We start from the raw sequence: 27518 nt of genomic DNA, 5'->3' as shown, positions 1-27518 counted from the left end.
CTCTAATCAAATCAAATAAAAATCAATAAATATAAAAGTATTCTCTACAATATATATATGTATGCATTACACACAGTGCTATCTATGTATAAAATAATATTTAAATCACAAATTATTTTTGTGAACACATATATATCTATGATTTTAAATACTGGAAAAATACAATTGAGTCCCTTGCAATGAAACAGTGAAACGATAATTATTCAAGTGTCTCTTTCTCTGTTTGCTAATCTGCTATGATCTTTTCTTTCATACATAGGCCTGTGTGAACAGTGGAAATGTGTTGCATATTTGACTGCACATTGAAAAAGCATTCAAAGCCTTTCTATTGCTATTCCTTCATTTCTTTAAAGTAACTCAACAGTAACATTTTATTTTACTCCTCAAAGCAGTGACCGCTGAGGAACAGGAGTAGTTTTGTGACCCTTTCAACAATTACACTTAAAAATATGCTTTAGTTTTTTATTTAAAGGGTCAGTTCACCCAAAAATGAAAATGACCTCACCATTTATTCTCCCTTGTATGGTTTTAAACATATTTGGTTGAACACAAAAGAAGATATTTTGAACAATGCTGGCACCCATTGACTTCTATAGTAGGAAAGAAATTTACTATGAAAGTCAATGGCTTCAAGCAAGTAACATTCTTCAAAATATCGTCTTTTGTGTACAACAGAAGAAAGAAACGCTCATATGTTTAGAACAAGTTAAAGGAGAATAAATAATGTCAGATTTCATTTTTAGGTGAATTTTACCTTTAATGTACATTATGCCATAAATATTCAAGATAATAGAAATCTTTTGGTCAAATCAGTCCCCTGTTGGATGTAACATTCAGGGTCTGGTCTTTATATGATAAAGCTTTATCACCATTGTACATTCATTTCATTGTGCAACATCTTGGTCCATATGAGCCACTCAGAAAAGGTCCTAAATGATTCAATCAATCCAACACAAAAGGAAACAAGCAATTTGTTTCCAAATTTCAGAAACTATTCTCAAAAGAACACAAAAACATTGAGCTTACACAAGTAATGACAGTAACGCTCTTTAACTGCAGTAACAAACTCTGAGAGGTCTGAGACGAGGTATTTATGTCATGCATTGGCCATAATGTAGAAATGAATAACTTAACATAGTCATTACCCAGACTCTGGAACTCTGCAGGATTAAATGGACGGTACATTGGGTTGCAGGATTCTCAACTGCTTTGGTCACAGTAATGAGGATATTAAAGCAACTGTTTTTAAAACAGAACGGAATGAAAAGCAAGGACCTTAAAGGCATAGTTTAGCCAAAAATGAAAATGTCCTTCTTATTTCCTCACTCAAATGGTTATAAGCCTTTATGAACTACTTTCTTCTGTTGAACACGTGAAGATGATGCTGAATGTTGGAAAAAAGCAGTCATTGGCATCCATAGTATAAACAAAAAGTCTTTTTTTTTTCCAATAATTTGTGTATTTTCCTTTGTGTTCAACAGAGAAAACGGAAACCAGTGGAGGAAGCAGAATTTTCATATTTGGGTGAACTGTTCCTTTAAATTATTCAGTAACATTCTTCATGATGACTTCTAACAGCTATATGAAGCATCTCCTACTGCTTTTCCTGGACTCTTTTCAGCCAATGACAAGTCAAAGGGTGATCAAGAAACCAGAGTCTCTTCAGATTGGTTTCTGTCAGAGCTGCTCATTTCTCCCAAGATCCCGATGGTGACTGTGTGCTGTCATATGTGGATGTTGTGGTATCGACCTTTGGCAAGATCTATATCCACTCTGCGAGCTTCTGCAAAGCTCAGAAATGTTGTTAAACCCAGCAAGTTGACCACTGTAATGAGGCCGAACACTGACGCCCAGGAACCTGTGGTCTCGATTAGGTACCCCGAGAAATACACCATGATGACCCCTAAATGACAACACACAGAGCATTGCTAAATACTAATAAACACACTGTAAAAGGATCATTTCTGTTAATCCTTAAAAAGGGTAATAAATAAATGTATTGAAACTGTTCTTACCTGTAAACGCTCCACAGGTATTCATCACCCCTAAAAGAAAAAGAAAAAAAAAAGACATAATATTAGGGCCGATTTTGACTTCTAATGATTGTGAAAAACCATTAATCGAGATAAATGACATTTGCATCATATACAGCATACCGCCCCCTTTTCAGTTGTACACATTTGTTTCTCTTAAAAGCGTGAAAGACTGCATGCTTATGTGTGTGTGTGGCGTGCACACAGTCAAAAGCATGCGATCAGCATTCGGTCTCACTCACACACTGAGACAAGCAGAGCACACACACATCTAATGTCATCTTAACGTGGGCGCTTTAAGGGTCAATTAAGTGTCAAAACGCGGTGTTTATTGATTATTCATAGTAACCCTCATTTGTGTAATAAACAAACAAGTTGAGAATCAAAAGACATGTGAAAGAGAAACCATTAAAGTGACAGCGCAATATTCCTGCTGCCGCCAGTTTTTATCACTAATCAAACATCAAAAGGAGAAAATCCCTCACTGCTCTTGACTGAAGGAACATTAAAGTGTTTTTTTTTTTTCTTACAGTGAAGATGCTTAAAGCACGGTTTGTTTCATATTTTTATTTTATTGTATTTATTTTACTTTCCTTTGCAGGGTGAAAAATTATTATGTATGCAGTTGAAGTCAGAATTATTACCCCTCCTGAATATTAGCAACCCTTTTCCTCCCCAATTTCTGTTTAATGGAAAGAAGATTTTTTTTTCAACTTATTTGTAAACATATTAGTTTTAATAACGCCTTTCTAATTACAGATTTATTTCATCTTTGCTATAATGACAGTACATAATATTTAACTAGATATTTTTCAAACTACCAGCATTCAGATTCAAAGTGCAATTCAAAGGCTTAATTAGGGTAATTGGGCAGTTCACTGTATAACAGTAGTTTCTGTTATTAAAAAAATATATTGCTTAAGGGGGCTAATAAAATTGACCTTAGAATGGGTTTCAAAATATTTAAACCTGCTTTTATTCTAGCCGAAATAAAAGAAAAAAATTATTTTTTTAATTATTATTAAAGAAGAAAAAATATTAAAGGAAATACTGTTAAAATTCCTTGCTCTGTTAAACATTTTGGAAATATTTATTTAAAAACAAATTCTCTGGAGGGCTAATAATTTTGACTTCAACTGATAATCGTTTTTGAATAATCGTTATTACAATTATGACCAAAATAATCATGATTATGATTCTTACCAAAATCGAGCAGCCCTACGTATTATGATTTAAAGGAGACAAACAAAATGAGCCTCACCATCAGACTATCATATGCTGGGTTCATAATCGCGCTACTTTAGTATGTTTTTTTTTTTTTTTTTTTTTACATCAAGCTAAAATTTAGTTGAAGTACAATTATTTGAACTGAGGCAAAATCCAGATTCACCGCAAACATGCCCCGCATATACTTCATTTACAATATACCTGCAAATATTTCATTTTCCTTTTTGTATGAACCCAGCTTAGAGATCTTTTTGTTCAGTAGAGCAAAAGATTTTTAGATGATGGATAAATCACGACAATTGTGGTCCTTGTTGAATAATAAAATGCAGAAAACAAATAAGATCTATATCTCCAGATGATAAATGAAGGTTGTCTGAAGCAAAATCACTGGTATTAGCAAAAAATATAATTTTTACAACATTATTACCTCAACAAACTGTCCTGATCGTGCTCACAACAGTCTGGAGCATGTGACAATGTGACAAAGTATGTTTGGGTGCAAATTATTGTTTCTTGCACAGACCTCAATGCATCGTCGGGAGCCACTGTATTCATTTTTGTTTCGCCTGTATGTTGTTTTTACCCTAAAAATGCCTTGCTTTCTATTTCTCAACAAGAAACATGGTTTAAAGTAAAATTCTTCTATAGTCAGAGGAGAGAGAGCCATAGAAGCTATAAACTTAAAATTCTCTTTATGCCATGGTAAAAAAAGATCAAGTTTACCACATTTTATAAATAACACTTCTCTATCGTTATAAAAATATTCTAACAATTAAAGGTCACCAAAAGCAATAAATACACAAGGTAAAATACATTAATAATGATCAAATATAAGACAAAAATCTAAAAATGAATAAAATTTTAATTTTACAAGAATTCACATTCAAAAACATTTTGTTTCATTCTTTCATTTTCTTTTCGCCTTAGTCTCTTTATTAATCTGGGGTCAACACAGCGGAATGAACCGCCAACTTATCCAGCATATATTTTACGCCATATTTCATTTCAATATTTAAAAAAACATTTCATTTAAAGTCTCCCTAGACAAAAATTGTCATCTGATAACATTAAAAACGGGGCAATCCACAAGAATATGTTTACCTGTTGCAATATTGACATTTTGGGGGTTCTTCTCCCTTGAGTAAATGTTCATGTGTGAGTCTTATGTGTCCGATACGCCATAATCTCATCATGTTTTGATAAAAAAAATAAATAAATAAATAAATAAATAAATAAAAATAAAAGAATTGGATTTTGTTCCCATTTCAGGCTGGATTTCAAAAAGTCCATTTTTTGAGCACTGACCCCATTCTGCTAGCCATTTGTTAAAAACGTAGTGTTTTATTAGTTGCTTTCAATCCGAAGGTGGGATTTTGCTCTCCCTTATCTAGGGCCGTATTGATGGAAAATGAAGAGAAATGTTGAGCAATACACACATACAGATTTATCCCTTTATGTGAACAGTACATACCAAACAAAGCACCGGCACAGGAGGGAGCAAGATCTTGAACATTCACCGAAACCCCACTTGAGAGACAGAGAAAGACAATTACATTTGGACATTGACATTATGCATTTGTTGAAGATCGGTGCTTCCATTGCCTGAGAACTAAAACCATGATCTGGGCGATCAATCGAAGGAGATTTTCATGCACATTTTCTTCAGTAAAAGTTGTTCTAGTAAACCTCCAGCAGGTGCGTTCAGATGAAGCAGCATTTATGAACAGTAGTTTACTGACAAAATAGGCAAAAATATTCAAAATCTAAATCATTTGTTTGATAATGACATCGAGATTATTCTGTGATAATGACAGCGGTGTCACTGAACTATGAACTATGGATCTATGTAGTAAATGCTGCATTTGAAAATACCACATTCAATAATGTTTATACTCCAAACTCACTTCATAACTTCAGTGTAGTGCTGGAGATAAATCCTTTTTGTGAAATGTGATTGTAGTCGTTTGATTATGCTTAATCAATGTAGTAGTAATCCTCGTTTATAACGCAAATCTATGGGTATTTCTTTTTTTTTTTTTTTTCAGGGTATTTGGAGTTTCCACACAAGATCGCCCTCTAGCCTTTGTAGGAATTTACTGCTGATCATACAACCTTCTTTCCCTGACAAAATGTGCATGATCACAGCTTTGCTCAAAAGCATTTGTAATTACATTTGGATTAATCGGCCAGCATTTCCTTGTGTTCTCATGTTTGTATGTTTAATCCACACGTAAGCAGTCAGTGGTTTTACCTGTGGCTGAATGTGGTAAGGCCCATAGTAGCGGACACGAAAGCCACAGCTGCAGGAAAGGTGGTGGTGCCACACAGAAACAGAGTAAACACACTGGAGACGCCCATGGAAAAGAACTGGAATACACGCAGATTAATGCATTATTATACAATATATATACTGTTAAACCATTTACAGTCAGTAGTAGGGATGCACGACATACTGATAACTGTCATATCAGTGTTGGCCGAAGTTATCGTTGTCATCCCAATAACAAAAATAAAATCAAACATTTTTATTTACATTCATTAAATCTTGATTATTTCTGCTGGTAAATGAGATTTGATTGTTGTCTTTCAAGTGATGTGCACACATCCGACAAACAATTTACAACAGTTTGTGTCTTTACTGTATTTGTTTGCCTTTTGCAACCAGCTATATCAAGGTATATATTTATCAGCCCTTATATCGGTTACCGCTTCCATATATGATGAAATATCAGGATATCGCCAAAATTGTCCATATGCATCCCTCGTGATTAGCATTTTGTATGGATCATTTATACTTTCAAGTATTAAATTGATTAAAAGTGTCAAATAAAGACAACAATGATACAAAAGATTTCTATTTCCTTTAAATGCTATTCTTTTGAACGTTCAAACTTACTTCACATTAAAAAAACATTTAAAATGTGAATTAAATAGATTATATACCAAATCAACATTTTATTTTATTATTATATTTTATTAACATTTTATTTGAATTAGTATTAGAGCCCCTACTATTTGTTTTTAAAAATGACCTTCCATGCCATGTGTAACACAGCTCCAAGTGAAGTAAAATATCCAGCTGATGTTTAAATATTGATTCATGTATAAAAGAGTCGACTCGGAGTGGTTTGAATGAATTGCCGCTGTATTGAGTCTTTAGCTCGAGTGACGTCAATAAAGAACTTAAGCCCCGCCCATTTGTTGCACATGCAGACCCAGGAAAATTGAATCCCTTGGCTTCACCCACAAACACAGTAGAAAGAAAAAGAGGAAGACAAACACTGTAGCAGATCCCGGCTAAATAATGTCATGAAGACGTGCTCTGAAGTGTGAGGGAAATTTAGTGTAATTTTAACTACTCAAAGATGAGGCTGTGAAGAGTCAGTGGTTGAAGTTTATTTTTGAAAAAAAACAAAAAAAAACATCAGCATTATAGCCCCACCCTTGTGCTGTGTTACCGTCATTTTTCTGAAGAGTGCTTCAGCAATCTACATGCTTACAATGGGGGATTCGTCGGCCGTTTGTTAAAGGAAGGATCGGAAGAGACTATTGATGTGTGGGACTTTGTCAGAACTTGACAGGAACTTTACAGTACACAGTTCATAAAAATGTGCTAAACGGATCATATGAGAGTCGTTGGGATAATTAAGTAAAAATAAATGCATATTGTAAGACAACGAAAGTGTTTTTTGACCTTGCATGCATATCAGCCTGGCTCTTTAATATTTTAGATCAGTAGTGTTTTACACTCTCTTTGATTTAATTAATACAGTAATGATGAGGCAAAGTGTGTAGCTCAAACTGACCTGCATGAGTTTTCTCACTGACGCAGTATCAAAACCTTTAAGAGACAAAGAATGAAGCAAGAGCATTAGCGTGCCAGCTGAGGAACATTTGACCATTTTTATAAGACAATTATAGTGGTGTAGACTTGACATTTACAACACCATAAAACTCAAACAGACTCATAACAGCGGTGGGAAAGAGCAGAGTCACAACACTGAGGAACAGGCAATACCTCTCTATTGTCCAGCAAATAGACATGGAGATGAGGAACAAACGCTTTCGTGTATGAGTGTTTTCGTACCCTGACTGATTAGATGGTCTGAAAGGCAGCCACTAAACAGGGAAGAGGGAATGGCCACAAACCATGGGATCACATTAAACACCCAACCCTGAGGAAACACACATGCAGACACACACACACACGCAAACACAGATGCGCACAATGAACAACATGTACGTTTGAAAATACAGTTTTGAGAAATTAATCATCCAAAAACCTTTATTTACTCACCATTCATTTGTTTAAAACCGGTTTTTGAGTTTCTTCTGTTGCATAAAAAAAAGAAGCGATTTTGAAGAAAGCGGTAGCCATTGACATCCATAATAGCAGGGGAAAACACCATAGAAGTCAATGGCTTTGGATAAAATGGATTTCCAACATTCTTCAAAATCTCTTCTTTTGTGTTCAACAGACGAAAGAAACTCAATCAAGTTTGGATAAAGCGAATGGTGAATAAATAATGCCAAAGTTTACATTTTTGCATGAACTACCCCGTTAAAATATAAAGCCTGTTGCTGAAGTTTAACCGGAACATGCTAACATGACTAGCGCAGTCTCAGAAATCAATTACAGGTTGTTTTCCTCACACAGACGGAGAGAAATCGCAGTATGCACACTGATATTCTTCTGCTTTGACACAGATCATGTTCTCGTGCTGTCTGAAAGAGCGCTGTTCAGTTTACCTTGGCATCAGGGAAGGTGTCCTTGAAAAACGTTGGCAGCCATGACAGAAGTGTGAAGAAGGTGCTAGCAGTGCACAAGTGTGTAATAATGACGGCGCTGAAAAACAGACAGGAGTGTTTAAGACTTGTTTAAAATGAAGACACCAACAAGCCAAAAAAGACATTGAAGGTACACCTAGTTACTTTTCCTAAAGACAAAGAAAATAATATTTACCCCCAAAAATGGAGGAAGGAATTGGAATTATGACATGGAATCATTTGATCATGGCCAACAGCTAATGGAACCTTTTCACAAAACTGTTACGACGCGTTTAACGGTCATCATAAAATCTTGAAAGTTTTTAATATTTTGCTTTTTAAAAAAATTTCAACATTTATATGCATTTATGAATGTTTCATAGCATCTTTGCATCAAATTAATTGCAGTAAATTTGACATTATTCTCTCCTCTGACTGCCGTCATCAGACTCACACTACTTTCCCCATTTTCTGAAAGTCTTGATAACACCATTGTGGTGTTTTTCGTTTATTACTACAGCAATTAGGATTGTAAAAAAAAAAGATTTGTAATCTCCCATTCACTGCGCTCTAAGTTTACCCACCTATGACAACTTCTGCTGCTGAGAATCCCGGAAATGTGAAAAGGGACTTTAGCACATTACTGCCGTATTAAAGGTGCAGGAGGTGATTGTCTACAGAAACATTTTTTGTTCTGCTGGTTAAAAGTCTCTTCACATTCCAATAGTACTGATTAAAATAAATGATCTAAATGTGTTTATATTAATTTTATATTCTACAATTATATTATACAGTTCCCATAATTCTGATAAGTAACCCAAAATGTCTCTCAGCAAATGTAGATTTGTACATCTGCACATCTGTTCATGCAAATCCGCCATTAGCGCGTGTACGCACACTGTGTTCATGACATGAGCACACAAGAGAGATGAGAGTGGTAAAAACAAATGCTGAATCAATATTGGAGTTACTTTTGCACGCTGGAGGATGGATGACACCATGGCTGAAGTACTTCTTTTAGACAGGTAATGTTATGTTTTAAAACTATTTTAGTCACTCAAAGCTAAAACAGATGTTGTTGTTTTATGAATGGGTTAAATGCACAGACGAGTTGTTAAGCCACTAAAATCCTAAGGTGAACGGTTGATGTGACTATTATTAGTTTCATAAGGGACCTTTTTACAGCATCTATAATGTAGATTTATATTAAACTTAACAAACAAAACACAATAGCGCTATTCCGCCTAGCCTGCTTTACTGACATGAAGTTGTTATACAATATGAATGCATTCACATTGATTCATGTTTAAAGAATGACAACCTGTGATGTGCTCCCTATTGTTTACCACTACCAAGGAGCTTAGAATCACCAAGAGGCAACACTCAATAGAATGTTCAATTGCAACAGCAGTGCCCAGCAACAGCCCCGGATTCCGCCATTTTGGAGTGAAAGCGGTCGGCTGTCCATTGGATCTTATCGCTGTTGTGATGGCAAGTAGCTGCTTTGTTTTTTATTTATTTATTTTAAAAGCGCATTAAAGCTGAGATACAACCTGAAAGATGACAATACAACACTTACCATCACAATCATCAGCACTTTTAATAGTTTATTTTACAGATTTATAATATGCTGTTGTTCTATTGGAATTTTCATTCCAAAATGGCCGTTTCCCCAAATCACACTAGAGTGTCGTCTCTTGGTGATTCTATGCTCTTTGCCGCTACTCTGAATATTAGGTCTGAAATAGCATGCAAGTATGGCTTAGTAATAGGTGTAATTCCTGCACACCTCCAGCCAACCACTAAGCATATGGTAGTTGCTTTAGGACAGAGCACATGAGAGTGAGACGAGCAGTCCTTGCATGCATGAAATATCGCACACTGACAAGTTTTGCTTGCTACACAACTGAAAACGTGCTAGATATAAAACAGTCGTATTATGACAGAATTTGAGTTTGCATTTTCAGGTCATTGTCCAAAAATCAATAGATTTTCAATGCAACAAAGCTTGTAGAGTGCCATGAACACATTCAGGATTATTTGCTGAGGTTTATTCATTTTGTTTTGACTGTACTGTATGTGTGTGTTTTTTTTTTTTTTTACCTCAGTTTCAGCTTAAAATCATCTACCAAAAATAAAATTCACCTGCATTATGGATATCCTGAGGGTGAGTAAATTAACATTTTATGACCTTTCAGTTTCATATTTTATTTTATTTTTTATAATTTAAAGTGTTGTCTTCAAATTCATGTGGCAGTGGTATGGTTCTTTTTTTATCTGCTTAACTTCTAGTATTTGCATTTAGGCTACGTTTGCGAAGACCATAACCCTTTATTGGCCACAGAGCTAATAATAAAAATCATTTGGATTTATATTAAGGAAAGCAGAAAAATACATTACTTGCAGTGCATTATTGCTAGAACAATAGCAATCAGTAACAATCATAAACACCAGAACACACACTCTCTCTCTCAAGCACAAGGACAGTTGGGCAGTAACAGCAGCAGTCCTTTAGAATCAATATCCACATTTTTCCTCATACACTAATGTCATTTTCAAACTAAAGCATCCACGTCACCTGTGCAGTCAGAAACACTATAAATAGCGGATGTGAATCAGGCTTTTATGGAGATCAGTAAAGACGCTTTGTTCAGCATCCATTTTCTCGCTCACACACGCACACGCACACACAATTCAGGTGCTAATCTCACCACACAGCTGGCTGTCTGAAGAGCCGCAGCCAGTTCCTCTTGGGTATTTTGGACTGAGTCCCGGCACTGCCCAGAGACTCCAGTGTGATGATGGGACCTGTCAAACACAAGCACAATGGCCTTTAAACAACAGCTAAACACCTGCTGAGGCCAAAACAGAACTGCTGCTGCGTCTGATCTGCATGATCTGACTGGAGAAACACAGACACTGATCCTCAAGCACTTGTTAGTTAACAGTGATAATCTATTATTTTTATTACATTTACCCATATATCAGCCAAGATACCAAAAAATGGCTTTAACACTTTTACCAAATTAGCGTAGCATTATACAGATATCTAAAACACTTGATTCTGATTGGTCAATTATGGTGGTAGAAGGATATTTATAATGTTAGTAAACATGTCTATTCTGTATGATCTATGTTATTCTCAGTTTCTCTGGATTTACTGGAGTTTTTACACTGTAAAATAATTACACAGGGGGGTGTTAAAGGCTACTCATTACAGCAGTTAGATTTTAATTAATTATTTGAGCTACTAGGTAAAATACATAATAATTGGGTACATTCTATCTACGCTACCTATTTTTTAACAGTAATAACAGAAACATTTAAAAAGTGAATAAAACTTATCCATATTAGCTTTGGTTCTAGAAAGTGCACATGCGTCAACGTCCAGGCGGCAAGTGTGGAATTCATATTTTTCGATGTCATGGCTGCAGTGGAGAGGCGGCATCACTATTTGTCAAGCTAAATGGTAAGTTTTTGTTTATATTTTTTATACATGAATGCAAATGTAAGTTTGTTTTGTTAAAAGGTATAACATTACTCAAATATCAGCCTTTTACCTTTATGTGCTTCCCCGTGTCTGTTGTTGATGCCATATGCTGCTGACTGCTAACGTTGATGACGGCTACCGACAGACGTGCGTTATCGACAGATAAAACATTCACCCACAAATGAGAGTAAGTTACGTTTAGCATTTGCATCTATGATTATTCAAATATATTGTTTTGTACATGGCTGAAAGAGCGAATCTGCAGCACACCATTGTTGTTCTTCCGAATTGTTTCATTTTAGAGAATGAGTCACCACAAGATATTAAAATTGCTTGCATTTTGTACATGTCTGGCATGCTCCGGTACTCTAACAATGCATTAAATCAAAACAACTGCTGATGATCGTCTCTAATGAGCGAGTTCAACTAACCTTAAAGAGGGTCACACATGCAGCAGCATTCATTTCAGAATTCTAAACATAGGTCTCTATCAGGGTGTACACACAGGCGGCCCAAGTCGGCAGTGCCCAGCCACGACTCGTGACACTGTTCATATTTCTGCCGCATCACAGAGCGCCATCTGATTAGTTTCATTTTAAATAGCATGCGAATGTGTGCGTCTGGTGTGCGATACTTTCAACTGTCATGTGCGCACCTGACACTTTTTAACTAAACTTACCCTTCACAAAATAATTATTAATTTAACACATTTTTATTGGCTAATTATGATTAGTATTAATATAGTAAAAGAACTGTTGCTGCTAAAAGTAGAGTAAATGTTTCTCAAATTTTTAAGTAATTACTAATGATAATTAGTAGTTAGACCTTACCTAATTTCTTTTGGTATGTTACCACTGTTACATTTAGATTCTATTTACCCAAATATTTGTGATAGAATCTACCCTACAGAAGTGAGTGGAAAGTGAGTGGAAATTGTTCCATTAATTTTATTGGGTAGATTCTATAGGTTGTTTTTATACAGTGTAGGTATGGGTTTAAATATAACAATATAACTATATATATATAACTATATATATATATATATATACATATATATATATATATATATATATATATATATATACATATACATATATATATACATATACATATATATATATATATATATATATATATATATATATATATATATATATATATATATATATATATATATATATATATATATATATATATATATATATATATATATATATATATATATATATATATAAGCGCTGTCAAAATTAATGCGTTAACGCATTCGATAAATTTGAAATAATTAACGCCTTAAAAAAGTTTTTTTTTCCTGTTGTGGCCAGGGGCAGTTTCCCGCTGAGTCGACGTACTTTTTGGGCCGGGCTGATCATCTTCTTATGATCTGATTGGCCCATAAAACACTTAGCAGACTGTCATGTTTTTCTGCCCAAGCGATTGACAATCCTTTGAGCTGTCACGCTCTGAAAGTAAGAGGTTTTTTTTCAGACAGAGCGGCTGTGCGACATAATTTGCAGCCCATTGGTTTTTTTCTTTATTGACATTGGGCTGACCAAACCACAAACTTCCATGTTGGGCTCTGTGTAACGTAGGTGTGTATTTGTCAGAATAGTCGGAAGAGCAGAAGCGGAGAGCAGGCTTTTGACATTTGTGTTTGCACTCTGCAGCATACAGCGGGGCACAAATCAATATATTCCTGTCTATTCTATCTAGTTACCTATCTGTCCATATAAATATACTTTTTTAAAAACTTTTAATCTGCACCACGGCAACTTCCTCCTATGCTGTTTCCTTAACCTGCAAGTCTTTATTTTACAAATTTTAAAGAATGTCTGCTTCTCAAGCTCTATGAGGGGTGTCAGTCTTGTATTTCAAGATGCACTCGGTCAGAAGACAATCGCTAAGATATCATGCTATTGTGTTTTTGATCGTCAGCATGATGTAGGCTTATAGTGAAAAAAATATGTATACAATATGGTTATAATGATATGTATACATGATCAAACTATTGTGCAACTTAAGTAACTTTTTTTTTTTTACATTTAGTTTTGTAGTTCGGACAGAAACAAATATTTGTTGCATTTTTCAATTGTTTAAGGTTATTTGATTGACAATGTAAAATCTTTTAGCTTTGTTTGATGTTTCATTGTTGAGTTGAACAATTTTTTAGGGTCTCTGACACATTGCTTTTATTATTTAGCTTTGTTTTATTAATCAACATTAACTGTGTGCATCAGCAGGCAGTTTTTGTTATGTTTATTATTTATTAGGCTCCCTCAAAACACACAGACACACACATTTCCAGTGTGAATTATAATTTTATAATAATAATAAATATAAAAAAGTATAAATTATAAAAAAGTTTTTAATTTGTCAACTCTCGTTATTTCCTATATATGGCTTTTGTGCTTTTATAGAATGGGAGTTGGTAAACATTTTCAAGGGCACACACAGATAGGGAGCATTTTGATTGATGTAATGGGCCGCTCTGGCCCAAAATGCCAGGGCTGTTTTTTTTGTCTCAGTCCAGCCCTGCAATGAGTGCAATTGTTTGTATTCAATACTTTATTATCATTATTGTAATTTTCCATTTTCCATATCTGTAATACTTGTATTTTGGCATTTTTTTTGCAGTCCACTTAGAATCCAACTTGGAAATCAATAATATCTTTATTGGCATTGATTGTTTTGAAATTCAAATGGTACCGCCATGCCTGTGTTTTTATTTCTGTAATAAATATGTCTGTCAAGCCAGGATCTTGATGGTTTATTGTGGGTATGCTGTATACATGTAGAAATCTGTGTTACAAGTTACACCAAATTTTCTAATAATAAATTATATTTTGAATTGAAATAGTATTTGTCTTTTTGAATTTTACATTCGAATAGCCAAAATTACAAGTTTAAGTCTTTTAAATGCAGTCGATTAATTTATATATATATATATATATATATATATATATATATATATATATATATATATATATATATATATATATATATATAATTTTTATTTTTTTTTTTTCTATAAAAGTACGCTGATATTTCCTACAAAATAACCCTTGCAGGGTTCAACACTAAGAATTTTGTCTACTGATTCGATCGGGCCAGTTGTTTAGATTTTTATTTGCCCTGGCAAAATTTTTACTGGCCTACCAAAAATAAATAAATAAAAAAAGAGAAGTTAATGGCTATTTTAATCACATATTTTAAATATTGTGTCAAAAGTAATGTCTGTGGATCTAGTATTTCAATACCAGCGACCTTCGTGCTGTGAGGCGACAGCACTACCTACTGCACCAAAATGAGCCAATTTTCAAAAAAAGTTTTCTTTTAAGATTTACAAGAGTTGTGTTCAGTTGTAATCCATTTCTGAAACTAAAATCAAGCTGCAAGGTACCCGGGCAGATATTAGCATTTATATTGCTGTATTTGTGTGTGTGTGTTTCAGTGTGCTGTACATACCCTCTCCTTTCAGCAGATATTTCCACATGCAATAAGCCCACAGCACAGACAAAAGCCCAGAGACGTAAAACACACTCTCCCAGCCGTACAAATCCAGCATCAGAGAGCCCACACCTCCTATCACCAGAGTCCTACACACACAAACACACAGTTACACACACTCAAAGACACATCTGCATGAACTAGAGGCTGTAAACAGAGTTCAGTATCAGACACTAACCCCAGGTATGAGCCGCTTCCCACTGTGCTCATGAGGAAACCCCTCTCACTCTCCACAACCTTCTGAGAGCACAGACTGGCCAGAGACGGGTAATGAACACCTGAGCCACACAGAGAGAGAGAGAGAGAGAGGGAGGGAGGGAGGGAGAGTAAGAGAGTGAAAACAAACATTATCATTCACTGCAGCACCATCAGTGGATTACTATTGCGTTCATAATGTGGCTGATAACTAGGCCCACACAAAATCTGCAGCTTTTTGGTGCAGTCTATTTATTTACTTAATGTCAGTAATATTATTGACAAATATAAAAATGTTTATGATTTATTAACAATACAGTTTGTAAGTAATATTTTCTGTCTTTTAGTAGTTTTATTATATGAGAGACTTGCTTTGTTTACCAAATAAGTGGATCTAATTGTATTTGCGTTCTGATCATCAGATTAAAGTTAATTAACGTTTTTTCATATTTTAAGTTTAGTAATGATACTCCCAAAATCATTCTGCATAAATCCACAGATTTTTGTTTTTACAAAATTCTACAAAAATAGCAAAAATTTTGATTTGACAGATTCTGTCTGGCCCTACTAATAATCAACAAATGGTCAATGTTATTCTAGTCTACTACATTTATTTGTGGCAAGTGATACATATAATAGTTATTTATTAAATTATGTATTTATTTGTGTGTAAATAATCAATTATTTGTTTCTTGTAGCCTTCTACCACTTCATAAACACTAAAATAGAAGTAAAAGATCTACATGTGGGTTCCCGCACTTTCATGAACAGCAGATTTAAAGACTTTTTAAAGCACCATTCATTTTAAATCAGGCTCCTTTGGGATTTATACTAGGGTTGAGTTGATAGATGATGCCATCGTCCATTGCCAATGGCTGATAAACATCACGATGCTGAGCTGGCATAGTGATTCTCCACCCCACTCCCATCGTAGCAGCAACCCGCTCATGAAACATACACTTTTAGGCCCCATTTATACTAATATCTCTTAGTTTTAAAATTACACTTTAGAACGAAAATGATCCACATCCACACTAGCATTTCATGTAGCATTTCTGAATGGCTCTCCGTCCACACTATACCGCTGAAAACGCATATCACGTGATCACACACACACAGGCATGTGCTGCAGCATACGCACACATCTGATGTGACGTCAAACACCTTTTTAATCCCTATAGGATTTTCCCATAGGCTTTTCAAAGATTGCAAATAATAAGCTCTTTGTTCAAACCGTTCATTGCACTGTTCATTACACTTACACGTTTTGTCCCGCTGGATAATCCTCACACAAAAATACAACTTTGAGCACTTTTGGACCTTAAATCTAAAATGCAAGAACTGAAAAGCTAACATTACACTATAAACGGGCTATAGAGCCTTCGAGGCGCTCGTCTGCGACGTCAGCACCACCCTGCTACAAACAAATTTTTACGCTTATTTTTAGAAATATGGTCCATGATCAAGAGTTAATCTCTCTGTTTATTATATTATAATCCACTCTATATATTATAAACAAATAAATACGCAAAAAACACATATACCTACGTGCCTTTTGGATCATTTGACAAGGGAAATACATCTGTTTTGCTTTACGGTTGTTCTTAAAGTTTTGAAACTGTATGTATAAATGTGCCTACATAGTATTATCATAAGATGTATTTAAATAAGTGTATCGCTCGCGTGCACACAGTCTGCTCACCTTGACAGAGGACAGAAATGAGGCGTGAGGAGGAACAAGTCTATCAAATGCCTGCAAGTTCCATCATGGATCGAGAACATTCGATATTCTTTTTATGTCATGAAGTACAGCGAACAGCAGCTCATACAGTCACATCTGCTATACATTTTAAGGAGGAGTGTAAATATTGCAGTTATGATGAAGTTAAATGTGTTTAGATGAAGAAAAAAAACTGACGAAAAATCACTTGATCACATTAAAATGGCAGTTAATATGTATGTTTTTCTTACACATTTACATTATTGAGAGCAGGCTGCACTGAAAAGTGGTATCTTTATAATATCGTTTTATTAAAATAAATGATCAACAAATTAGTCTGTCTCGACAGCCTTTGCAAATGAAGGCACCATCTACACACAATATGAATTCCAGATTAGAAAAACACCACAATAAAATACTATTCATGAAAATACTTAAATAACTGACAAATCCAAATGTCCAACGCAAGCGAGCTGTACTCCAGTCCAGTTCAGCTTGATGACGTATAATGTCTCCGACACCGCCTGTAGTCCCAAGCATAACCGATTTTAAAAAATCAAGAGTGTGATGTAACTGATGTGTTTTATCTCGTAGAACAAAACGTGAAAGTATCTTGAGTTTGTGTTAGCCACGAACCTTATTTAAGCGATTTTACTGAAACCCCATACAAAAAACCCATCGACTTTGGGACGAGGAAACCGGAACTGCTGAAATGCTAACTCGCTACCGGGTTTTTGCATACAAATTGACATCATAGTTCCTCCACTCTACTGTATAAGATGGAAATGTAATATTTCCCCACTTTTTTAATTCTTTTTTTGACAATTAATTTCAATTGTTGAAATAAAAACAAACACAGATCCTTGAAATTGCTTGAATTAAATTTGAAGTAAAATTGGTTTATGGTTTTAAGTACTTACTACCAGGCCTTGAATCCATGTGTCTGAAATTCAAGTACTTTCCCTGGCATTATTCTTTAAAAGATTATAAACTCAATTCAAACATCCATGCAAACTTATTCTCTAATATTCTTCAAACTACAATTCAGAATTTAATTGTATTAAACTAAAAATCACAGCAAACATTCAGATCTGCATTTGTACTGCTTCTGAACCAAAAATGTAGATTCAGCAAGTCAACCCTTCATTAGTGAATGCGTTATTATTTTGTTTCATATAAATTACATTTGTTTTATATAAATAATATTTTTGATTAATATTTTTAAACTAAATTAATATCTTTATAAAAGTCTGCAGCAAATAACCTTTTAAGAAGCTCTAGTAAATTGCATTTGATTTCTTTAGTTGTGTATAGAGTAATTAGCTAGTTATTTACTATACTCCAGTAAGTAATATTTCATCATAGTATTGTGTTTTTGAATAAGGGCTAAACGATTTATTAAAACTAAATCACAATTTGAAACATTCCAATTAGCTAATCACTAATGAGATATGAATTTAAAATAAATCGTCACCTTAAAATTCTAAGATTCTATCAGACATTTTTGTCAAAATTGAGTTATTTACAAGTTCTTATTAAATGACAACTTATTTGCATTATGGGATGCTTTTTTATAAGTTGTTTACATTAAGACTTTTTATTTAAAAAACAAATGTTACACACCAAGTGATGCTATGGAATGCAAAAACATTAAAACTCATTATCTCAAAATCATTTAGAACGCAGATAGAACCTTATAATTCCGAGGTGACGGAATGTCTGGAAATATATTTACACCACCCAGGAGCAGATGCACAACTGTCCTCTCTGAGTGACAGGCTTAACCAGTAGAGTGAGCTCACACACATATTTCTATTAATCATTCTGATTAATAATGTAAATATACTCTTTCTGGTAGTTGAATACCTGACAAATTGATGCCATTAATTACTTGTTACCTTAAAGTGTGGACAAAAAGCTGAACTGACCCCCTCTGTGCTGATAAAAAGAGTAAAGTGATAATCCTTATCAAAATGGCACATTTTACAGTAGCCCAATGCCTGTTTACAGACTGCTTTAAGAGAACACAACAGCCATACAATGACATACAGCATAATTACTTGGTTAGACCACTTAGTTAGACTTCCTCACTTTACAAACCACAGCACAATTACACTCTATTCCACAGCAAATGACCTCTTCTCGTAAAAAGGGGGTCAGAAAGGAACATGTAGTAATTTGCAAGCAATCTGGAAGCGAAATAAGCAGTTTCTTCTAACAAAAGCACTGCGTGAATGCAGTTTGCAATCCCTCAGAGAAGGGATTTAATATTGTTTTGTCATTTTTTCAAGGTTAAAAGTATTATCACGCTTCAATATTTATCAAAAAAAATAATCAACAATCAGCAGTGTGTGTAAGGTTGCTTACCCTGAAGGAGACCCATGAGGAAGCGGGAGAGGGTCATGGAGAAGATGGGCTGCGAGCAGAAATGGGCCAGGATTGGTGTGAAGGCCGTCATTGCTCCCCATGCAGCCGCTGACAACAGCATTACTTTCTCTCCTCCCACCCTGAACAACACACACATCCAGACAAACAAAGCATCTATGAGTATAAATCTAAACTTTTTGGGGAGTTTTGCATTTGAATGTATTTGAGAACCATATCATCCAGAATGCAAATGCAGGTCTTGTAATGTGTATGCAAATTTTAATCAAATTTGCTTTTTTTTAATTATTATTATTATAATTATTTGATTACCTGCATTTATGCTGTTGATTTGTTTATTTATTTGTTTGTTTATTATGTTTATTATGTTTGTTTATTATGATTTGCCTTATGTTTATTTATTTTAATCTAGTACTGTTTACAACATAACTGTGTGTATCTATTTTTATACACACACCCATGTATATACATTTATAGAAAATGTTTATTTAGATTTTTAAAATATTTTGTTTAACATAAAATTATAGATTATTCTGAATATATATGCAAATATGCTCTATACAGGGATGGGACATTGAAATGTATTTTAAAATCAAATACCAAATACCTCAATTTTACATACATCATAATAAACTACAAAACACAGAAGCCACAAATGTATCAAAACAAAATACTGTGTTTTGAAAATACTACAAAATACTTTTACTAGGAAGCATGGAATTTCTTTAACCTTACATCAATAAGGCCATTGGATCAGTCCCTTAACCATTACACTGACTTTGGGTGCTTTCACACCTACACTTTTGTTTCGGAACGCATCTTGTTTGCCTAGTTAGCGCGGTTCGTTTGGCATATGTGAACAGGCCAAAGTAATCGCTCCGAGATCGCTTGAGTGAGGTGGTCTCGGCTCGATTGAAACGAACCCTGGAGCGGTTCGATTGCAGTGAGAAAGTGATCCGATCCGAGCGCGGTTATATCACAGTGTTTTATGGATATGTAATAGGCTTACGGCTATATGAAGAGAGAATTATGAGTAGGGCGGGAAGTTTCGCAAGTCTCCGGATGATTGCAAACGATTGCAGTGAACCGCTCCAGGGTTCGTTTCAATCGAGCCGAGACCACCTCATTCAAGCGATTTCGGAGCGATTACTTTGGTGCGGAACAGAGTGCGATTGCCCTGTTCACATATGCCAAACGAACCCCGCTAACTGGGCAAACGAGATGTGTTCCGAAACAAAAGTGTAGGTGTGAAAGCACCCTTAGTGAAGTAAACAATGTTTGACAGCAACAGCATTTCTCTGAGCAAGTTTAATTCAGCTTCTTTGCCAACTCATTCACCTCTACTCCTCTATATATATATATATATATATATATATATATATATATATATATATATATATATATATATATATATATATATATATATATATATATATATATATATATATATATATATATATATATATATATATATATATGAGAAGGTATTCATAAGCCTTTGTTTCTCTTTCATTTTAGTATAAGTTTTGTACAAATTTTTCAGAAATTATGTATTTTTTTCTTTTCTTTTTTTTGCAATTGTGCTCTTCAATACACAACATAAAACTTGATATCTCAAAAAGCTGGAGTTTTTGCACATAAACATTTCATTACATATATTCTGCTGCTGCTGCCATGTAACAGGAGTCTGGAGTTTTTAACTTGTATTGTGCCACTTTGACATCTTTAGGCATACATCTTTCCTCGTCAATACCTACACAGCGCATCTGCAAATCAACTATTGGCATGCCAATGAAGTATTGTAGGTATGCAAGACACTAAAGTACTTTGATACAAACTATTAAGCCATTTTCATAAACCCTATAAACAAATTTTGTATTATGTACTATTTTGTATTTGAAATACATGCATCATAAATACTGCCCATCTCTGGTTGTATTTACAAAAGTATGTGTGTGCTTTTATATATACATAATAAATATACTCAGCACACACATACATATCATGTAAATACAAACTCTTTTGTATGCGATTAGTCATGATTAATCATAAAATATCACTATTTTATCTGTCTATGTATATATAAGGGCTTGAATGACTTTAGATTTTAGTCGAATTTTATGTTATCAAAGTCAAGTCGTCTAGTCGCTGGTGATGTCATCAATAAAACACAAGATACAAATATTTTGCAACATCCCATCATCTGCTCTAGGGTATTTGAATGGAGCGACCTAACTGCTATCTGTTTTACGGTTTAAAGTTTACTCAAAAGTTCACGTGAATCTTTGACGCTGACATGTTAAAAATAACATTTTAAAAACTACTAAACATAAATTAAAAATAAATAATCAGATTTCAATAATCATAATTTCATTTAGTGAATGTTAATGACACGTGTGTGTAAAGCTGTCATGTAGCTCAAGTCAAACCACAAGATCTGCAAAGTGCGACTAGTCGACGTCAATCAAAAAGTGTCACGGCAGAGCATTAAATATGACTAGTCGGTGCAACCCAAATTATATGGTTTGTTCTGTAGACTATTGAAAAAATATATAGCTTAAAGGGGCTGATAATTTTACCCTAAAATGGCTTTTAAAAAATTTAAAACTGCTTTTATTCTAGCCGAAATAAAACCAATAAGACTTTCTCCAGAAGAAAAAACATTATCACACATACTGTGAAAATGTCCTTGCTCTGTTAAACATCATTTAGAAAATATTTAAAAAAGGGAAAAAAAATTCAAAGGCAAGCTAATAATTCTGACTTCAACTATATATTTTTTCTTTTTTTCAATGAAACTGGCTATTTATTAACTAATTTTACTATTACGATATATATATATATATATATATATATATATATATATATATATATATATATATATATATTTTTTTTTTTTTTTTTTTTTTTTACTTTCATGCTTTTTCCAAACATTTTCACAGACCCCTTGAGGTCTAGTCTCTGGACCCCAGTTTAAAATGCCCTGTCTTACAAAGCCTTATAGTGCCGTTTCATTTTTTAGCTCTGCAGCAGGAGACTAATGCATTTGCATCACCTACTTCATCACTTTAGGTGCTATTTCTAAGCAGGTTGTGGCTCTCTGGTGGCTACTAGACCTAGAATGTGCTGTAAAAGTATAAGTGCGCATCATGTTATGAATTTCTGCAGTTATTTTGCTATCATCTTAATGTAAACAATGAGAAAACTAAAAACTAAACTGTATCAGGTATATGATCACAATGAACACACTTGGTGTGCTTTAGCATGTACAGTTAAAGTCAGAATTATTAGCCCCCGGTTTATTTTTTTCCCCCAATTTCTCTTTAACGAAGAGAAGATTTTCAACCCATTTCTAAACCTTATAGCTGTAATAACTCATTTCTAATAACGGATTTATTTGATCTTTGCCATGATGACAGTACATAATATTTGACTAGATATTTTTCAAGACACTTCGATACAGCTTGAAGTCACATTTAAACGATTAACTAGGTTAATTAAGTGAACTAGGCAGGTTAGGGTTATTAGGCAAGTTATTGTATAACAATGGTTTGTTTTGTAGACTATGGAAAATATATAGCTTAAAGGGGCTAATCATTTTGACCTTAAAATGGTTTTTAAAAAATTAAAAATTGTTTTTATTCTAGCCAAATTAGAACAAAGACGACTTTCTCCAGAAGAAAAAATATTATCAGACATACTGTGAAAATTTACTTGATCTGTTAAACATCATTTGGGAAATACTTAAAGAAAAAAAAATTCAAAGGTGGTTTAATGGTTCTGACTTCAACTGTATAAGCTCCCTCATAACTGTTTGCATATCAAACACAACCTGTTCAGCAAATATTTAAAGCAGTATTCACAGTCGAAACTGACATTTTTAAAACAGACACACCTACAGTATGAAACGGAAACTGCTGACACATTAGCATAAAGTCTAAAAATATATAAATGAACGTGCACCCACCCATCCTTTCCAAGTTTACACCTTTACACATTACACGGGGAGTAGTTCTTTTACTGTGAATAAATAGATAGTACTTCATTTACTGAACACTGATCCTGTTTCAGTAGTCACAATTATTTACATTCTGTCAAACATTAACTTTGAAACTGGAAGGTGCTCTTCGAAATGCTACGCAGTAACACTCCACAAAATATTATGGAACTTCTATTAACATATTATAGAACTTCTATTAACTCATTTCAAACTGTTATTTTATTTTTTAATTAACCTAAATTTTAATTACACAAAGACATTCCAATATTAGCTTGAAGATTTTTGCAGATTTCACTGAGTCAGGTTTTAGGAAAGTTACAAATTAAATGTAAGACTTAAAATCACCATGTTGTTCCCATTTGTAAATATAACACAGCTAATTATATTTGGAGAAGTAATAAAAAAAATTACAACACCATAAAATAAAAAAACACCATTCTAAGTCACTTTTGTGCATTTCAATGAGCATTTAGAGGTAACGAAATCTGTGATGTAATTTAGTAGCTCCTCCCCTTATTTAAAAACAGCCAATAGCATTTTGTTTTTAACCATAGCTCTTCCAGTCAGAGTGGTTGAAATGAAGCGCATCAAATAAAAAGCTATCAAAAAAAGTATTTAAGTGGGCGGGACATACTAGAGAAAATTTGATTGGTTCGAAGATTTGATGAGAAATTAAAGTATGAGGTGACTTTAACCGTTGATCTATTAAGCCTTTAATCCATCAATCTTGTAAATGTTAATTTTGTCACTGTTTTGGGGAACTCTAGCCAATAGATATACAATATATAGGGCTTCTAGTAGTACCTAGAATAGCAAAGTCGAGTAAAGGAGGTTGAGCCGTCTCATTTATGGCCCCTAAACTCTGGAATAGCCTTCCTGATAATGTCTGAGGCTCAGACACACTCTCGCAATTCAAAACTAGATTAAATACCTATCCGTTTAGTAAAGCACTCGGTGCATCACTAAGCGGGTTTCCACACAGGTTTCTGCATCTAGTTTATATACACTATGAACAGCAGCCCTGCTAGATATTCTCTATATTCTCCATTTCCACCTGGGGATTCTCATCCCGAGGCCCTCAGACTATGCAAAGTCACTGATTCGATTTAAGACCAGCGACGAGATGATCCCAAGGTTTCCATATCCTGGAACAGGCCATATCCTGAGCAGCTGCTGCGTTGGTCATGGAGTAGTGGAGAGCATGAGACTGAATCCTGTGATGCCCCAGGGACAGACGAGCCTTCGCTGAGGCCCAGCTTACAGCCTCCGCCGCTGAGACTACAGCTCTGCACAAGACGTTTGGCCAGCAGAGAAATTAAAATAGTGGTGCCTAACTGAGTCTGGTTTCTTTCAAGATATTTTTTCTTCACTTTCGCCAATTTGTGAAGAAATTTAACCAATTCGCCAATTTCTACGCTGTTGCCACAAGCTTGCATGGTTTGGGATCGGTAGAGCTACGCATCGATAGATTTGCTCTTCAGTGTTTAGACCAGTGGTCACCAAACTTGTTCCTGGAGGGCCGGTACCCTGCAGATTTTAGCTCCAACCCTAATCAAACATACCTGAACAAGCTAATCAAGGTCTTACGAGGTATACTTGAAACATCCAGGCAGGTGTGTTAAGGCAAGTTGGAGCTAAACCCTGCAGGGACACCGGCCCACCAGGACCAGGATTGGTGATTCCTGGTTTAGACCCTCAGTATTAATTATTAAACCACACTGAACTGAACTTAAACACCAAAAAAAATGTTTTATGTGAAGCTGCTTTGACACAATCTACATTGTAAAAGGGCTACCAAAATAAAGGTGAATTGAATAGATATCCGTAAGACAGAAAAATTAATTCTAACATCTAAAATACTTACATCACATAACTCACATCTTTTAAAACCATGTGGAAAGCCTGTTGAGGAATGGGAACAGTGGATTCAGTGGGCTCTAACCTGTCACTGACGTAGCCTCCAAGGACCTGAGTGAAGCAGTAGCCCCAGAAGAAGCTGCCCAGCACCATGCCCGTCTCTCTCTTGGACCAGCTGAAGCGCTCCGCCATGCTCACGGCACAGATAGGCATGGCCACACGCGCACAGTAGAGCAGGCATGTCCCCAGCAGCAGAACCACTGTCCAGATCCTCGCTACTGGCCTGTGGACATGAAGATACAATATATGACACAAGTAGCCTTTAAATTATTGTTTAATTAAATTTTTACACCAAACAAGATTCACTGGAGGAATCACACAGGCCAAATCACACAAATTCAGTTTACGCTCTGGCAGGTAGTTTGATGTAGGTTCATTTGTTTCAGATGCACTGATTCACTATGTTTTTATTCTATTTACAAATTTAACAAGGTTTATTTGAATCATCTGGCTTAGAAAATATTTTTCTCAGTACAAAAAAAAAAGTCTTGTTTAGTGTTAAAATTACAAATTACAATTTTTAAACATGATTAAAAGACACACTACACGTCATTTGGTGTACAAATACTTCATATACCACAAAATCAAAGAAAATGATACATCACAGTGCAGCCTCAAAATTATTTGTCATTTTATTTTTTATTATTTTTCCTTTGTCCTTTACACCAGTTTTGCCTGTTTGCAAGAAAAAAGCTTTTATTTTTGATCACGTTATAATCCCTGTTTAAAAATATGCAATGTGAGAATTAGTATAACTTTTCATTTTTACACTGTAAAAGGCAACAGTCAACTTTATCAAATGAAATGAGTGCAGTTAACTCCAAATTTGACTGAAAGTTAATTTTACTCATTTGAAAAGAGTTTTGAACTCAGTGATGAAGGTAATGGAGTTAATTAAATACCTCATTACTTCACCTTAAATGAGGTAAGTTCACAGTACTAATATAGATTCGTTTTTAAACTCAAATGGTTTGTAGCAATCGGTTTTCTCAAACGGTTTGAATTGCCTTAACTTATTGGGTTTTTACAGTACTCAGTTGGTTTGAGTTCTCTTCATTTATTGGGTTTTACTGTGCTCAAATTGCTTCATTTACTCAAATGGATTAAGTTTAAAGTACTCATTAGGCTTAGTTTTTGAACTTAAATGGTTTGATGCAATCGGTTACCTCAAATGGCTTGTTACTTTAACATTTTGGGTTTTACAGTGTACTGAAAATCAGTTACACTGAAAGACAATAGACTATTATTTCACCTTTATTTTGGGTTTCTATTATTTATTTTTTATACAAAAGTTAAGTTAAAACATTAAACTAGACAATTTACTTCCATTTAATAGACATTATGTAGTTATGAAATAACGTTTGTACACGTCATTTTATGTTGACACCGCACTAGGTGGTCTCATCATTGACCATGCATGTATAGCAAAGGAGACGTGGATTTTATGGCTTTTTTATAAAATAAATAATACTTCAATAATGGTCAATAAAATACTTTATAAAGCGTTTAGTGATTAGTTATGCATCTACAAAAGAATAACTAACATGTTTGATAAACTGAAAAGTTATAAGAGCGAAATTAATAATACCAAGACAAATTTAAAACATTAAATGATGTCCAAGAATACAGCGGATTCATATATTTTTGTAAAAATATTAATATATAATGCAGCATATTTACAGAACTTCATAATCATAATAAACTACTTAATTATGTGCATTATTTGGATGAAAGTTTGGTGAGGTGGTCTCACCTTGTCCAGTTCTGACTTGACTCTGTCCACTTCTTCTGTGATCCGGCTGCTCCGATATTATCTGCGGGGTTTTCCTTAATACTGGACAAATCTGGACAAGAGTTCTTTCCATGTTTTTGTAGAACTGCCATTCAACGACATATATATATCCTTCCCCGCGTCCCTCAGCGTGTGTGTCCTCTCGGGTCAGTCTGTGCGAGCGTGACAGGCAAAAAAGCAAAGCAATGAAAAAAAGATGTTTCTGTCGGAGTTTGTTGGCGGAAGCATCTCCTCACAGCTGCTCTGCCGCATCCATAGCGCTCCGGCGACGGCCACACACGAGCAGGCTTTCGGCTTTCGCAACTGCAGCGAGGAGAAAATCAGCCTTTTCCTGATTCCTAAAGTGTTGATGATCATCCACGTGTCAGTTTCTTTTTTCAGCCACGCAGTTCCTCCAACCACTGGCGCCTCAAACCAGGAAGTAACGTGACTCAGCCCCTTTCACTCGCTCACAACAACACTGTCAGACAGAATTTCGTCTGGATAAA

At 34.6% G+C, this 27518-nt stretch overlaps 1 protein-coding gene across 1 annotated transcript; it reads right to left on the bottom strand.

Moving 5' to 3' along the window:
* Positions 1–1034: 1034 nt before the first annotated feature.
* On the bottom strand, positions 1035–27362 carry slc17a9b (solute carrier family 17 member 9b). Its single transcript, NM_001002635.1, has 13 exons — positions 26992–27362; positions 25264–25461; positions 19304–19443; positions 15200–15299; positions 14980–15110; positions 10739–10835; positions 8010–8106; positions 7348–7435; positions 7067–7101; positions 5512–5627; positions 4732–4787; positions 2016–2045; positions 1035–1903 (listed from the first exon to the last, which is right to left on the bottom strand). Exons 1-13 carry the CDS (start codon positions 27120–27122, stop codon positions 1725–1727), a joined length of 1398 nt encoding a protein of 465 aa, NP_001002635.1. The 5' UTR covers positions 27123–27362; the 3' UTR covers positions 1035–1724.
* Positions 27363–27518: the final 156 nt, after the last annotated feature.

Source organism: Danio rerio, chromosome 23 (genome assembly GCF_052040795.2).
Source record: "Danio rerio strain M-AB ecotype USA chromosome 23, GRCz13ab, whole genome shotgun sequence".
Classification (NCBI taxonomy): Eukaryota; Metazoa; Chordata; class Actinopteri; order Cypriniformes; family Danionidae; genus Danio; species Danio rerio.
Note: the sequence above shows the minus strand (reverse complement) of the source record. Positions and strands in the feature narration are given on the sequence as shown.

Bases quoted from the DNA above. Each gene is read 5' to 3' on its own strand.
- slc17a9b (NM_001002635.1), bottom strand. From the start codon at position 27,122: ATGGCAGTTCTACAAAAACATGGAAAGAACTCTTGTCCAGATTTGTCC. The intron at 15,300-19,303 runs GTAAGCAACCTT...TGTGTGGCTCAG, and splicing joins CCTCATGGGTCTCCTTCAGG to GTGTTCATTACCCGTCTCTG. The intron at 10,836-14,979 runs GTATGTACAGCA...TGTGTTTGACAG, and splicing joins ATATCTGCTGAAAGGAGAGG to GTCCCATCATCACACTGGAG.